This window comes from Cervus elaphus, chromosome 32 (genome assembly GCF_910594005.1).
Source record: "Cervus elaphus chromosome 32, mCerEla1.1, whole genome shotgun sequence".
In the NCBI taxonomy this organism is placed as follows: Eukaryota; Metazoa; Chordata; class Mammalia; order Artiodactyla; family Cervidae; genus Cervus; species Cervus elaphus.
The window spans coordinates 33,565,329-33,582,684 of NC_057846.1; the positions used below are offsets into that span (position 1 = coordinate 33,565,329).

The 17,356-nt window shown below is 42.5% G+C and overlaps 1 protein-coding gene across 1 annotated transcript; it reads left to right on the forward strand.

The window, feature by feature from the left end:
- The first annotated feature begins 25 nt into the window (after positions 1–25).
- Positions 26–9,852, forward strand: LEPROTL1 (leptin receptor overlapping transcript like 1). Its single transcript, XM_043893485.1, has 4 exons — positions 26–418; positions 6,059–6,134; positions 8,370–8,556; positions 9,541–9,852. The coding sequence occupies exons 1-4, from the start codon at positions 403–405 to the stop codon at positions 9,655–9,657; spliced, it is 396 nt and encodes a 131-aa protein (XP_043749420.1). The 5' UTR covers positions 26–402; the 3' UTR covers positions 9,658–9,852.
- The last annotated feature ends 7,504 nt before the right edge of the window (positions 9,853–17,356 follow it).

Here is a 17,356-nt window from a genome sequence, read left to right on the forward strand (position 1 = left end):
GCCCCCAAAGGCATCACACCACGCGTCCCAAGGGGACGGTTTCCAGTCGCGTTCCTTCTCCTCAAAGGATGTGGGAGGTTGCGGGATTGCCCTTTCGGGGCTTCGGGACGAAGCTGGTGTTTCCACCGCCCCCGAACCCGGATAGGGGCGGAAAGCCTCGGAGAGCACTGATCCCACAGCAGCGCAGCTGAGGAGGAAGGGGCTTGGAGCCACGGTGCCCAGCCCGGCGCGCCCCCCGCGTCCCCCGCGCCCCCGTCGCCCCCGCGCGAGCGCGAGCCGCCGGCGGAAGTGCTGCGTCGCGCACTTCCGGGTGTTGTCTGGCCGCCGCCGCCGCGCGTCTACGGTCTCCAGGCCGCCGCCGCCGCCGCCTCGGGTCCCGGAGGCAGGAGCGACGTCACCACCATGGCCGGCATCAAAGGTGGGCCTGGGGCGCTGAGCCCGGGCGGGCTGGGCCGCCGCCCCAAGAGAGGGGACGGGGGGCCCACGCGGGGCCCGCACGCCGTCTCCCGGGACCGGGCGCGCGCCGCGGGGCTCCCTGCGTTGGCGGCTGACTCCCGGCTCCCCCCGACCGCGACCCCCGCCTACGGTCTCCGGGCTGCGGTGGGCGCGGCGGCCTCCCGGAAAGGACTGGGCAGGGTTGGCGGCTCCCGCGTCAGCCCCCGCCCGGTGCTGAGCTCTGCCGCCTACCTCTCGCCCGTCGCCCCCCGGTGTGAAGAATTGAAGTGGCCCCGCCGGGCGTTCGGAGTCCCGCAGCCGCTCGGCTCCACACACACGCGTTTTGCAGGAGTTTGCATCCGAGGGCGAGGCGGCACGGTGTGGTTTTGAGGGGGTTGAGGAGGCCGCGAGAGATGCCAGTTATGGAAAATCGGTGTCATTTCCCATTTAAAGGCACAACTGCGATCTTTTCGGAAGCTGAGCCGAACCGAGCCCCCAGGAGTGCGCTGGAAGAAGGGCTTTAGGGATGGTTCTTTCCCAGACGTCGGCGATCACGTCCGCGGCAGGACCCGGACTCTTGAGCTTCACGCTCCTAAAACGGATGCGTTTTGATTTGTGGTGTTGCTCTGACTAGGTAAAGCCCGTGAGCGACCCCAAAGGGCTCCTTTTCCCTCCTCCCTCCACAGTTGCACCTTGAGGCTTTTTCACATTTCAATGTTTTTATTAAGTTAGGTTTTTTTTTTAAGGTTAAAGTTTTTTTTATTAAAACTCAATGAAAAAGTTCTCGTTTTATTTGTCTATTTCCTTTAAAAAAAAAGAAATGTTGCATTTTTTTTTTCTCTAGGTGTTTGGTAGTTTTGTTAGAAAGGTTAGAAGCAAATAACCATCAACAACGTTTTCAACTTAATTCTTGACAACGAATTACATTGATTTCCTGACCTGCGGCTTTGTTTGAAGGGCAGGCAGGCAGGAAGTGAAGAACTTCAATAACAGTGTTTTTTCTGTTTTTTTTTTTCCTTTAAGGACAGCTTTTGCTGAGCTTCTTCCCCAGAGTCACTTGTTTACTGTTTCTTGTTTATTTATAATGTCTGGAAACATTTCCGGTAGAAAACTTTGTTAGTTGAGCAGTTGGGATAACTTTCCAGTCTCCTTTTGAACTATAACACACCTTTTCAAATACCTGTGTGAAAGGTAGTCATGGTAGAAATGTGTTTTTTAAGATGTTGCCAGTTTCCCAGTTCTTCCCCATTTCTGTACTGTCAGTTAATATAGGAGTCTCTCTCCCAGGAAAATAACTCTGTAATTATGTGCTGGGTGAGTATTAATCAGCAGAAAATATCTCAGACGGAATTGTACTTACACTTTTGGTTTCAGTACAGTTTTCTGATTGTTGTGATTGTTATCAGGATGTTTTCTTCCTGTTGACCTGTCTTTATATTAGGTTGATATAACTGAATCCTGGACTGACTTCTCAAGTCATTTGTCTATTACTTTGTTACATATTGGATTTTTCTGGTAACTCCCAGCTTAGGTCCCTTCTCCTACTGGAGTCTTTTTGTAATCACAGAAACAAAACCCAGTGTCTTGAGAGTTTAGATAATTGGCCTGTTCCACCCCTAACCTGGAGGCTTTGGGAGTAGAAACCAGACTCATCTAAGCTCTGCCTTCTGAATGTTGCATCACTTAATTACAGTGTAAAATTTTGCCGTGTTGATCTGTCATCTGGGACATCCGTTTATACATAGATGGCAAGATTTGTATATACCTCAGCCTGGTTGTTGATTCATAAGACTGGAGGAACTTTACACTTTGGAGAACTCTTTTTGAGCAGTTTATCTAACCCCATTGGTATTTATCTTATCCAATATGACCCAGAGGTGAGATGTCACACAAAGTAATCTTTTGATACCTGAATCTTATCTCTTTTCAGTTCCTTGTTTGTTTTTTCTAATAGGTCATCATTAACTTTTTAAGAGCATACTAAAAAGAATTTAGACTCTTTTTTGATGATAAGAATGTAAGTAATTTTTCTCTGTCATAGAACAGTGTTAACCACAGCAACCAAGTTCTAAGGTTACTAACGTCTTGGCCAAGATTATCACAAATCTGGTATGCTTTTTGAGATTTTTATGCCTGATTTAACTGGATTTTTTTTTTTCCAGTTTCTTCCCTCCAATCAGAGGGCAGTTCTTGTCTGCAGCTCTCCCACCTGTTTCTCATCATTTTCAATATGGAAAGCAAAATAAGCTTACAAAATTTTGTGCTCACACGATACAGATAACAGTAGTTGCTTCCAGGAAAGGAAGGTTACTTTTCACTTAACTTTGTTCTGGGTACATGAATTGCCTATTGAAATATATATGTATAAGTGAGCGTAGGTGATTCTTTAAAGTAAAAAGGTTTCATTCCAACATACAACAGTTGTCACAAAAATCAAATAAACAACTTCCGAATAAGAGAGTAAAGAAAAAAAAAAAGGATAAAGAATGTTAGCTTTAACCTGTGGGCTTTGTGACATCTTCTGTGGTCTCTCTGTTTCCTCCAGGTTTATAAGCTATAGTCTGCATAAGTGGCTTTTGTATAAATAAGGTGTTACTATAGTGACGAACTGAGCTGTTAGGCAATTACCTTGCAAAAAGCAGAGTTGGGTTTTTTTGTTTGTTTTTTTACTTCTTCAGCATGTCTTGTAACAAGTATCTTAGTGTTCAGAGAATTATTTGCATTTTAGATCTAGTACACCCCTTATTTTATAGAAGAAAGAACTGATGCTCAGATGACTTACACAGTCAGATAGTAAGTGGCTGGTAGGAGCTGGGCCCCAGTGCCTCTTGACTCTCACTTGCAACTCTTTCTGCCCAGCTGCACTGGGCTCTCTTCTCATGTCTTCTTTTTTCCATCTCCCCACCCTTTCTCTTTTCCTTCAGCCTACTTTCATTCATTCCACACATAATTATTATGGAGTGTTAAGAGCTGAGGCCTGAGAATCAGTAGAAAACCTCTGTTCTCTGCTCTTGTGGTGTGAACAGCTTAGAAGGAAAGACAAACAAATCTGTATAGCATTGCATAAACATTTATACTGAACCCTTTTCATGTCTGGTTGTCCAAATGTCATGGTAACTTGATAGCTTAAATGTATTCAAAATCGGTTACTCTACTAATCTTTGTTTACCAAGCGTGTATTTTATTTACACTTCAGTTTAAGGAAATTGTTAATTGATAATGACACATAAAATTATATTTTTTCTGAGAACAAACAAAAAACCTGGCTGCTATGATAAATGAGCACAGGGGAGGCACCCCAGAGCAAAGAGAGCCTCCACATGTGTGCCCCAGCCGGAAATGTCCCCCCACATAGCCACAAGGTTGATTTGCTTCTTCACTTCACGTAGATCTCTGCCCAGATGTCTCCTCATCAAAGACGGCTTCAAGACCGATATATCTAGAATAGCACTCCTATGCCCTTAGTTTTTTGTTTTTTTTTTAATAACATTTGACATTTGTTTACTTAAAAAAAAAATCACTTTATTCTCCCACCAGAATGTAAGCATGAGAGCAAGAGTTTTCATTTCTCTTCATTGCCCTATCTCCAGTGTCAAGAACAGTGTGCAGCACTCAGGAGGCACTCCGTAGATATTTGCAGAGTGAAGGGATAAATAAACATAATAGGGGGAATAGGTCTAGTCAGGGGCTTTGTGAAAACTTCACCGAGGAAGAGGTAACTGGGCTGAGATCTAAAGGAAAAGCAGGAGCTCATGTGCCAGAAAGAGGCCAGAGCTGGGATAAGAATGCAAGCTCCTTAGTTGTTCACAGCCTTGCCTTGTTCGTTAACACCATCCCAGCACCTGTTAGGTATTTGACTCTCTGTAGACATTTCTTGAATGAAATGAGTGAATGAAAAAGTATCTGAGATAGAAAGGACAGCATGTGCAAAGGGCCTGTGGTTGAGAGAGCCGCTGACTTCCAGGGGAGGAAAGAAAGCCAGTACAGACGCAGAGGCCAAGGGGTGCAACCTGGGGTGAATGCATGTCCTCACAAGCAGGTAAGACCAGCTTCTGAGGACCTGTCTTAAACTGAACAAAACATGGTAAACTCGGTATTTACCTCACTGTTGACGTCGCATTCCCTTGGAAACTTAAAGCTCCTCCTTTGCCACAAATTAAAGTGCAGATATTTTTGTTTTTCTTTTCCTCATGCAACTGAAAATCTAATGGCATTAAGGACATAAATGTGTTCAGGGTTGACATGACCTACATCAGTGATCAGAATGAAAACTAAATCTGCTCAGCTCCCATGTCTGTGGGTGTCGTTGATTATGACCATTTTAATTCAGAGAAGTATATCTATTTCTGAGCAGCATTTAACCCCTTGAGTGTTAATTTTGGTTTGTATATGTTGGGTCTTGTCTTGCTAACTTGTAGACTTTTGACAGCTCTTTTGAATTTTAATGTTTCTGTTAAGGTTAATAGACTGCATCCTTGGACCAAAAAAGAAAGTTATTTTCTTAGCCACTATTAGTTGCAGAAATAGAGATTATGTGGAGCTCAAATTGATCATTTATTTCTTTGCTTAATTCTAGACTATTGATTAAGTATACTTTTTCAAGAACATTGTTTCTACTCACTGATATATGTGAAAACACTATAAAATATATGCTTTGTATAGGGGGGTGTGTATGTTGTGTGTGTGTGACCTCAGAAACTGTATTTCGCCTACAGAATGCATCTATGGCTTGTGATAATGTCTTAAAATGGTAATACAACTGAAGGATTGTACCTATGATCCTGAACATTTTCTGATGTGTAGCAGCTTAGGGGAAGAAATCTGACTGTAGTTTTGCAAGCTATTTAAAGATCTGTAGCAAAATTAATTGAGATTATTGACCATAGGTACCCTTGAACACTTTCATCTGTACACGCCAGGGGCGTATATGCAAGAAGCAGGCGCTGATCAGGAGAGGTTTTCCCATAGATGAGACCTCTAAAGTCCAATAAAGCTGACTGCAGAGTTTCTCCACAGACTGCTTTTGAAAACTATAGAGATCTGTGGAGTAAATGTCATATCACACTGGGCTTCCCCCATGCCTCAGCAGTAAAGGATCCGCCTGCAATGCAGGAGACTCAGGTTCAATCCCTGGGTGGGGAAGATCCCCTGGAGAAGAGAATGGCAACCCACTCCAGTTTTCTTGCTGGAGAATCCCACAGACAGAGGAGCCTGGCAGGCTACAGTCCATGGGGTCACAAAGAGTTGGACACGACTTAGTGACTAAACTACAACAAATACCATACTAAAGGCTGGAGGAGCATTGATCTTCCAGGCTGGGATGGGACTCCTTTGAAATGGGACCATTAATTTGGGAATGTGGTAATGTGCTGGGCATCTGTCAGGGCTTTGAAAATCAGAATCACTGTATTTTGCTTTGAAGATGCCTCAAATAGCTTATTCTGAGACAAGATAACTCCAGCTTTTGAAGATGAGTCACTAATACATTTGCTTTTTTGGTGTGTTTTGTCTTGCTTTTTGTTTCTGGGATTTCAGGGAATATTCTGACTGCTAATAGTAATGTTAATAAAAATAAATGCTGATTTAATTGCTGTTTCTGTTTGACTTTTTATTTACTCTGCAGCTTTGATTAGCTTGTCCTTTGGAGGAGCAATTGGACTGATGTTTTTAATGCTTGGATGTGCCCTCCCAATATACAAGTATGTAACATTTTTGTTTTTTTGTGTTTAAGTGTAAAATTTTTCTACTTTTACCCACTGAGCCACCAGGGAAGCCCTAAGTGTAAAATTTTTCTGCTTTTAAAGTTAAAACACTTCTTTTTTTTTTTTTTACTGCAATAGAAGTAAAACTGAGAAATGGTCATTTGCTAAGGATAAACTTTTAAGTCCTCACTTAAAATTTGTTTGAAAGTATCTTAGGACAGCAGCATGTAGAAAAGACTTTGGTTGTTATTCCTTGACTACTGCTAAGTTTTTAATGGCCAGATAGTGAAATGGTAACTCATCACTACTGCTTCATCTGGAGAACCAATTGATTAAGTTACAGACACAAAAATGTAAAATGTCTTTTTCAACACAAACAAAAAACTGTAAACAAAAAAAAAAACTGTAAGCAGAGTCAAGACCAACTGACAAAAAAGTTACGTAAACAATTACTCTATAGGACAGAGAGAATTTTTTAAATCAATAGGATAAATTAGTAAGAAAAATATAGACAGCACAATAGAAAAACAAACAACAAATATGTAAAAAGGACTGCCGTTTGCTAATAAGAAAGAACATGAAAAGATACTCAACCTCACTCAAAATTAGGACTTCGCTAGTGGCTCAGTGATAAAGAATCCTCCTGCCAATGCAGGAGATCAGTGCCTGATCCAGGAAGACCCCACATGCTGCAGAGCAGCTAAGCCCACGTGCCACGGCTATTGAGCCTGTGCCCTGCAGCAAGAGAAGCCATGGCGCTCGAGAGTGGTCCCCAGCTGTCACGACTGGAGAAAGCCTGTGCGCCGCAAGGAAGACCCAGCACAGCCATAAATAAATAATTTTTTTTTAATCACATGGAATCAATTGGCAAAGGTAAAAGATACGACAGATAAGCATTGTCATGTACTCTGGGTGGAAGTTCAAACAGGTGCAGGTCTCCTGGGGGACCAGTTTGCCTGTAGCTCTCAAAATGTATCCTTCCACTTCTTAGAAATTACTCATACAAATCTACTTGCAGATGTTTACAAAGATATGTGTAGTCAGGGGAGAGTATGGATGTTCATGATGGCCTTGTTTATAATACCAACAACAGCAAGAAAACTGGAAGCATCCTAAAGGTCTAGCAAAAGAAAAATGATAAATTAGTACAACCACTGATGGAAATACTGGGTCGTCTTATAAGAGACGAGAAAGAGCTGTGGTTGCTAATCTGTTAAACAGGCAATCTTGTTAAATTTAAAAGTGCAGTGATTCATTTGTATCTCTGAAGTTTATCAATGTGGAAATCTGAAAGGACCCACACCAGTAGGAATGGGAAAGAGAAGACAGGGAAGACTTGGGCAACCTTGATTTTTCACTTTTTGTCCTTTTGTATTTTTTGCATGTGTTTTCCCTTAAACTTACGCCCATTTTTAATTTTTTGTTGTCCTCAAAATATTCAGCAAAATATTTTTAGAAGAAACGCATAGATAAATCTTTGCTTATCATGAGCCTTTAAGTACAAGCAAATCTGCATTATGATATGTATTTTATGGCAGTTTTAAAAGCCATCTATTTCATTTTAACATTTTATTTTGAAATGGTGATGGACTGTCAAGAAGTTGCAAAAATAGCACAAAGAAGTTCCCGGCACCCTTCACACATCTTCTCCCAGTGGTAATATCTTACATAAGTGTTTTATATTATCCAGACCAGGAAAGGACATGGCACAATACAATACCTAGATGATTTTTATTGTGATAAAGTTGACATTCTGATTGAAAGTCTTCAGTATTACTTTCAGTTCATTTTCTGTATGCAGCATTTTGGGAGTTCCTGGTGACCCAAGGAAGGTTTGGGGATGTTCCAGCTTCATGCCAAAGCAGGATTTTAGAAGTCAAGGGCATGAATCTTGAATTTTAAAAATTACTGTGTTAACAGTCCCATTTTTCATATGCCTTTTTATTCATAACCTAAAATAAAATATTTTTAATTTTGGGCCTTAATTCCCAACTGTTACAAATCATGAAGCATTTTCTTTTCATTTAAGGAATATTTAATCATTGTATCATAGCTGACTTTAGGAATACTGTGACTCAAAATGTTTCTCTTTTTCGGTGTTCAGCTTATATTTAAACTGTATCATATTTGTACCTTGCAGTATATTTTGGTCCTTTTTTTTAAAAAGAGTATATTCTGTATGTAGGAAAATGACAAAGCAAAAACTACATTAACTTATTTTTCCTTTTCTAGCCAATACTGGCCCCTCTTCGTTCTGTTCTTCTATATCCTCTCACCTATTCCATACTGCATAGCAAGAAGACTAGTAGACGACACGGATGCTATGAGTAACGCCTGTAAGGAACTCGCCATATTTCTGACAACAGGCATTGTGGTCTCAGCTTTTGGCCTTCCTATCGTATTTGCCAGAGCACATCTGGTAAGTGACAGCATTCTCCTACTCACGATTTTGCAGTACACTATGTTCAGTTTTTCGCAGAAAAAAAAAGTCTGTTAAATGACATGAAAAAGAGATGAGGAACATAGGAACCAAACGGTCAGAGAGAAGAATCTTACTTTTGTTGTTAATTGGCAAAAATACTGGAATGCATTGGCAGCAGCGGTTGGCATGTCAGTACTTCACTCTCAGAACTGGGTACCTGGGGACTTCCCTGGTGGTCCAGTGGTTAAGACTCCATGCTCCCGATACAGGGGCCCAGGTCCAGCGCCTGTTCAGGGAACTAGGATCCCACATAGCACGTGGTGCGGTCAAGAACGTAGATAGGTAACAACTGGGGACATGGATGGACTTGCCCCATGCTGCACAACCGCAGGCCTACCCTGTTACAGCTTAAAACACTGAAGACCCGAGGAAATCTCTGCAGGTGGAAAGGAACCAAAGAGGAGAAGAGACCTCCCTGACTCACCAGTCAGATTCGCTCCTCTGTGTCTGGGAAGATCGAGACGGCAAAGAAGACAGGCTGGCCACCCTTCCACACAGAGAGGGCAGTGACTCCCCCTGCCCCTTTAGTAGACCATACACGGGTACATTTGCATCTCTGATGCTCTAATATAATCTGCTCTCTAGGTAAAATGTTTAGATTCACTAAGGAAGATTTGAAGCAAACTTCTCTGAAAACCAGAAAATCGTAGAATTCCATGCTGCCTCTTCATAACCCAGAAGTCAAGCTTGCTTTTCAAAAATGATCGTCTTCCATGCCTTTCTGTCTCTTTAAAGGAATCACAGGTCTACAAGAACAGCCAGGTCTACAGGAAGAGCCATTACATGTTCAGTAGGGTCAGAGTCATTATTACATGTCTTTGTTTGGGATCGTGGTTGGCGTACAACTGGAGCCTTGATCGCTTTTCGTCTCCTTGTGTCTTTCATGTCTGTTAACTGAGCATTTCTGTCTTACATCCGTAGATCGAGTGGGGAGCTTGTGCACTCGTCCTCACGGGAAACACTGTCATCTTTGCAACTATCCTGGGCTTTTTCTTGGTCTTTGGAAGCAATGATGACTTCAGCTGGCAGCAGTGGTGAAAGGAATCACTGAACTCTTGTCACATGGACTTCTTGTCATTTCTCAGCCGTCCGCGCACACAGGAGACAGGGCAGTGATGCTGAGCGGTGGAGCAGGCCTCTCGGGGTGTCCCGGGTGCTCCCTTCTCACTGTATTGTAAGCATACTATTTTCACAGAGACTTGCTGAAGGATTAAACGGATTTTCTCTTTTGGAGGAGCTTGACTGATTTCACACTTATCTCTAGTATGCTTTTTGTGGTGTCCTGCTGAATTTAAAATATTTATGTGTTTTTCCTGTTCGGTTTTTTTTTTAATCAATATGCAATGTTAAACATTTTTTAAATGTAATAACCATTTACATTGGTTAGGCATTAGAGTTCTGCTAGCTATTACTGGGCTAAATACATTTTTTTTTCCTTAAAATTGTTTAACCTCCATTATTACACATAGTTATAAAAATAAATTTTTCAGTCAGTCAGGATGACACTCCCCATTTTATGCAAACATGCATACCATTAGTATACCTTATAGACTATGTACTCAGTGCAAATCTAGCTGCATTTATACCTCAGAGGGGCCAAGTATTAATGCCGTGCCCTCCATAATAGTTGCTGGTTTTGCCAGAAAGCAGGTGTTTTGTGAATTGAAAATTGTTTCATGGAATTGTTGCAAAGGAGTGCTTTTATTCTCAGTTGCTCGAAGGACTTATGGTTAAAGGTAAGAGTGTAAAAACAGATTTTTGAGACATGGTTTTTATTTATGTTTATTATAGTTAGAGTGAGTTGCATGGCAGGAAGAAAGGAGGTTGAAATTCCATTTTTTTAAATTTTGTTTCTATTTATAAGTGAAATTTTTGATCTTTGAGGCTCTCATGTTTTGCATGGGTAGAGGGACACACGTGGAGCTGTGGCTGACACGGGAACGTGGATGCTCGCACCTACACACTGGAGTACCTCTGCCTGCCTCCTCCTTGTGGCCTAGTTTATACACTGTATATATTCAGTGAAATAAATTTTCCCATACAGTTTAGTGACACCTTAAATTAGAGCTGAGTGCTCTGCCATACATTCAGAGTGTCCCTGCCCCACACAGAAGGCCTTGAGGTGATTAACGAGTGACTTCTTAGTCTTGCCAGTCATATATTAACAACTCAAGATCTAGAACATGGGAATGGTAGTACTTATTCCCTCAGGTTATATCACACGTGATTTTAAAATACTAAAGACGAGTTTCCGGGTGTACTTCTCAACATTTTTTTTCTTTCACCCTCAGATATACTCTGTTTCCTTTTATAAATGGCCTTGATATGTGAATTCATGCAAAGCAGCCAAATCCAGCTATGTGGCAGCTTCAGACACAAACCTGACCCCCAGATTCCCAGTAACCAGTCATGATCAAGTTATCATGGTCATTCGCCTCTCCCACAGTGATCAATGTTTGTTTCAGGAGTTTTGAAAATCGTCCAGGTCTGACAGTGTTTTGCTATGGACATTGGTTTGTGTGTTTCTTCAGTATACTTACTTAAAAATCTGTTTCGCCTTCAGATGAAACAGTAATCACGACAACTATCTCATTCTGTAAAGTTGATTTCTCCCAAAACACGGGAATAGATTGTGGGTTTGTTCAGCTTTCTACTAGAGATGCCTCAAGGCTTCTTTACCCAACCCAAGTTGTTACTTTGAGCCGTGAGATGGACAGCAGGATGAAACACCCACGTGTGGCTGTCACGTCTACCCACAAGCCAAAGGCGGCTTGCGGTGTCACGAGGTAGGCCTGAGGACGAAGGGACAGCTACTCACAGAGCAGGCAGCTGGGGGTAGAGTTGGGGACTCAGTGCCTGTGATCTACTCAGTTTTTCTTTTTGCCAAAAGTACAGTCTCTGGTCCTTCCCTGTTTTCTGTTCTAGAATGCCAGTGCGGTGCACTGCTACTGTCTTATTTACTTGGCCGTAGACTCTTTCTCGCAGCTGCGGATCTCTTCTGTATAATAATCGCCCTGGCAGCATTGTGTCTTTGACCTTGCACACTAGCTTGACATAGTGCTGTCTCTGATTTCTAGGCTAAAATTACTTGAGGGCTGAATTTTCCATAGAATATGCACTGACCCTGCATTGCCATTCTTCTATGGAAAGAGAACTTTTGATGATGAAACAATAAAGATTTTAAATATCTGCTTTAGTTTGTGGGTGTTTTTGAAATGAAAATGTACAACACACTTCAGTTGCTGAAGTGCATTATCCATTTTAAGAATGTGATATAAAGCAGGGAGGACATTAGTAGTTAATCTTGCAGAAGTTTCACTTCCAAAATAAAAGTGAAACTGTAGTAATAAATGCTACAGTGAAGCCATATGATATTGAGCTATAGTCAAAGGACTAGTAATTTGAAGGAGGAGAACTTTGACCTAACCTTTTAAAAAGAGGTTTTGTTGACATAACAAGGCTCCTAACCATGTAATGTCAAGGTTGTACTTGTTCTTAATTTTCAGAACTCTTTTTTATGACTTCATGTATTATTATAATTTATTATTCATCATTAGAGCATTTTGCTTTTTGCAAACATTTCAAACAGGTAAATGTTAAAAAAAAATATTGATCTGTGTCGTACAATGTGAACAGAGAAAAGTAGTGTTCTCTTTTATCAAAAATGAATCTTAAAAAGAATCATGTCCCAAATTGTCCTACTTATAATCTCATTATGTGTTTAAAAAAATTCAAATCACAGGGTCTTAGAGTCTGCTTTAATATGATTTTGGGGAAATCAAATAATGAAGACCATAAAACATTCCTTTTTCAATTATAGTTCTGTTTTCTTTTGTGTATTTAGAGGCAATACTAAAAGGAGAACTCATGAATTTTTTTATTTCAGTAGAATGGCTAATACTATAAAAGAAAAACTGTCGCAGTTTACAACCATAGGAACCATCAAATAGAATAAAATTTTATAGAACAAACAAGTGTTCCCGTATGTATTTGTAAGAGCATTAATATTAGGTTGGCCAAAAAGTTTCGTTCTGGGTTTTCCGTAAGATGTTACCAAAAAAATAAATGAACTTTTGGGCCAACCCAATACTTTATAGGGCTTCCCCAGTGGCTCATCAGTAAAGAATCCACCTGCAAGGCAGGAGACATGGGTTTGAAGCCTCGGTCAGCAAGATCCCCTGGAATAGGAAATGGCACCCCACTCCAGTATTCTTGCCTTGGAAATCCCATGGACAGAGGAGTGTGGTGGGCTACAGTCCATGGGGTCACAAAGAGTCATACACTACTTCGCAACTAAACAACAGTACTTTATAATTTAGATTTATGGTTTGGCATTTAATATCAGAAACGTCTTTTTCTCTTGTCAAATCAATTTAATGTTTAATATTATGTAACTATAGTGTCGAATAAGTGTCAATGAACTTGTGTAGACTTATGAACTTCAAAAGGGCAGATGTTTTCCTGAAAGCTAGGTATACTTTGAACATTTGAAGATTGTTTCTAAAACTGTTCACAGCCGAACAATTTCTTAGAATTAAACTAAGTTGGATAGATTTTTCCTTATTTTCATCACGTTCCAAAACAGGTAAGAATCAGCTCTAAAACCAAGTTATGAGTATGGCAGTGAAGAAGGATTTAGTCTTCTAATGATTAAGAAAAGCTTGGTTTGAGAATTCCCTGGCAGTCCAGCGATTAGGACTCTGCGCTTTCAGTGCAGGGCCTGGGTTCAAGTTCAATCCCTGATCAGGGAACTAAGATCCAACAAGACAATTTGTGTGCCCCACCCCCCCAAAAAAAAATCCATCCTGGAAAAGTTCTTTGTTCCCTGTGAAACCTATGTACTACAGAACTGCATTCTAGATACTATTGGGGAACATGAAAAGATGAGGGCACGGGGTCCCTCTTGGAGCTAGAAGTCTAGTGGGCTAAGACACAAGAGTGGACCACAGGAAGCTGATCCTGCGCATGCCAAAGGAGAAGTATGTGGGTTCACCGGAAGAAACGATTAGGGAAGCAAAACTGAGGTGGCGGGAGTTTCCTACCCTGCTCTGGCCGGTCTGCTGGGGCAGGCAGGGTTGTGGGGCGGGTCTCCAGGGCAGCGTCCTGGTCGTGGTTCTTCAGTTCCCTGGGGTGCAGGAGGTGGCAGGCACAGTAGCAGCAGTGACCACAGGGGCTTCTTGATTCCGACCCTGATCTCTGGGTCCCAGATACAACGGCCATGTGAGAGGTGGTGAGCCTTAGGGTATATTTTAAATGATCAAGCAGATCCGCTGATGAATTTGTGCGGGGGAACGAAGAGTCAAGGGTGACTACCAAATTGTCAGTTGTGCGTGTCAGGGGCTTGGGGGTGAAGAAGATGTAATGAGGTAGGGTTTGAAAAGTAAACAGCAGAGGTGGACACCGTGTCCCAACCACTGGTTCGTTACATTCATGTGTAACCTAGGAATATCATCATTTGCCTTGTTTAAAACCTTTACCAGACAAGACAGTACTATTGACCCTTTGACCTTGTAACTGCTTTGTCAGTTTCTTGAGGGGTGACGTGGTAGCACATGTCTTGTCCTCGGGGTTACACTGGGCTCTGGAGTCAGACTGCCTGGCTCTAAGCTCTTCATTACACTAGATGTGTCACACCAGTGTGGTTTTTCTCCTTTCTGGGTCTCATCCACATCCGTAAACGGAGGGTGATCGTAGTAGTTACTTCGAGTAATACTAGTACAAGTAACTACAAGTAGTTACTTGTGGGGTTCAAGGATGACATGCAGAGGGCTCACAGCGGTTGTGCTTATTCATCGTTAGCCATTATTACTGTTTCTCATTGCAGTTCTCTGTACTGCTCAGCAGTTCCTTCTTCTCACACAAGGAGACAAACTAAAAATCCAGTCTCTTTAGATTATATATTTGCAGACACCTCACTGTCAGCCTCCTAGTACCTCTTGGAAATACTGTTAACCTCCTTGTTCCCTATATATACTGTGTCACAGTACTTCAGGGAGATCAGGAGATCTTTTGACTCTAATAGACCCTGCCAGCTGCTGTGACACGTGCTTCCCGGGGATAAGGACATGTGATCCTACCCCCCCCCCTCCACTCCTGTCTTGGAACTGAGATGTGGTACACATTTTTTTAAAAAAAGAATAGAGAAATACATTGCCAATGTTTTTAAAGCAAGAAGGGGAAGTCATGGTGGATGTGAAGCTAAGAGATCCCTGAGAAAATGAAACCATCGAGGACTGAGTTGAAGAGAGAAGCTGCCGCCTGAAACACCAGTGGCAGGTGCGTGGGTGAACACTACCCTAATAGGTGGCAGTCCTGCTGGGGAGGCCCCACAAGTGGTGGAACTGGGGGCCAGGACAGGCTTGGGCAACGTACAGAGAGGAGAGTCACAAGGGGATTACATGGGGTGCTGCAGTAGAAGCAGCCAGGCCAGCCGGTCCACCTACACCAGACACACACCCATGCCCGTCTCACACCCTCTAGGGTGGGGAGAACCTGTATCCTGCAGTAGGGAGAATGGGAACATCCAAGTCCAGGAGACCAGCCACCAAGAGGCCCTGCTTGGCGACACGTCTTTTTTGGCAGTGAACACACTGCACCTACCCTTAGGCAGGCTGCTCACACCAGAGCGCAGACGCTCCACCCAGGAGGTCTCAAAGGGGAGCTTCCAGGCAGGGATAACCAAACAGTTGAGGGGAGCCCAATAGAAGAAGACAAGTTCACAGAATTTACCTCCAGGGGAAGAGTCGACAGAACAAAAAGACCATGCTTACAGTTCCAAGTACTGGAGCCATCCATTGGCCCAGAACATCTTGCCAAGTATCATACAAAATCGGGATGAAGTCAAGTCACAGAACATTTTACATTTCTTGCACCCAAACCCAATTAGAATTCCCCAGGACTGAACCCTGGAGAAAACACTTTTTCCTCAAGGCTCTTCTTCCTATAACAATAGATTTGACTCAAAGATACGATGAATACAGTAAACTTATTATTGATAAACTTTTTTCTACAATGTGTTCTCTCCCTGTGGCATCCTGTCCTGAGACTGAACCTAGAACCTGCCATCTGCTTGGGTGGAAAGAAGGGGAGAAGCATACCCCATCTCTTGCTTAAATTCCCACCTGGAACAATACATGGCCACGGTCAACATTTATTCATTCCACAGATGTTTAGAACCAGACATCAAAACCACAAAGTAAATGAAAGGTGAATAGGAAACTGGAAATAACATATATACACTACTATATGTAAGATAAACAACATGGTCCTACTGTATAGCACGGGGAACAGTACTCAGTATTTTTTAATAACCTATGTGGGAAAAGCGTCTGAAAAAGTATGTATATGTAAGCCAGTTTGCAGTACACCTGAAACTAATTAATACAACACTATAAATCAACCGTACTTCAATTTTTAAAAATAAATTTTTAGAAATTGTTGTTGGTTAGTCACTCTTTTGCAACCCCGTGGACTGTAGCCTGCCAGGTTCCTCTGTGCATGAGATTTCCCAGGCAAGAGTACTGGAGTTGGTTGCCATTTCTTTTCCAAGTGGATCTTCCTGATCCAGCGGTTGAACTCACGTCTCCTGCATTGGCAAGTGAGTTCTTTATCACTGAGCAACCAGGGAAGCCCTAAGAAATATATCCTCCCTTAAAAAAGGAAGGTGAAGTGACAACAAACAGGTAAATATCTTGAAGTTCTCTACTATGTAAAGTGACTGTGATTATAGAGGAAGTAGGCAGAGACTAATAGGGGCTAGAGAATCTTAAACAGAGCTCATTAAGTAGCCATTCAAGCCTCCAACCTGTGTGACAGTTAACATTCTTACTTTTATGTTTTTCTTTTTCCAAAGTATTCCTGGAAATCCTAGGAATTCTTCCATGTTGCATAAACTAGTTTTGGTTGTCACTCGTACCTCAGCCAATCTCTAGCCCTGGGCTGGCTTCCACTTCTCTGCAGCCACCTTTTACCATCTTCTAATTGCTTTACAATCTGCAAATTTCTCCCTAAATCCTATACCCCAACCATGGATTTTTGTCCCCTTCTCTTGTGGCTCAGCTGGTGAAGAATCCACCTGCAATGCAGGAGACCTGGGTTCTATCCCTGGGTTGGGAAGATCCCCCAGAGAAGAGAACGGCTGCCCACTCCAGTATTCTGGCCTGGAGAGTTCCATGGACTGTGTAGTCCATGGGTTTGCAAAGAGCTGCACATGACTGAGCGAGTCTCACTTTCACTTTCACAACCATGGATAGGATCCTGCAAAGCACATCAAAAGCCCAGCTGTAACTTTACATTATTTTTTACTGAAGGCCTGAGGAAGAGAGGATTACTATATACCCTCCCCTCCCCCACTCCCACCCCCCACAAAAAGAAACCAACCATACTACTGGGCACTGGACTCTGGCTTCTAGAGTCTATTGGCCATGGGCTTGTTTGGAGGCTGCCCCGAGTCCTACCTCCCTGGTGCTGACCTGTCCCAAGTTGCTGGCACCATCTTACCTCCCCTAGATGGGAGGGATTCTTGGACAAGGTCCCCTTGCCTGGGTCCAGACCCCACCTCCAAAACACCACAAACAGCACAAATGCAACTTGGCCCCTAGAGAAGATAGGGTTACTCATCATTAAGCACATGATCCTTTCAATCCTTTTAATCCAAGAAGGAAGATTTTGTTTCATGTGGCCAAGAAGCTCATCAAAATGTTGCTTCTTCCACTGCCCTGAACAAGTGCTGTTAAAA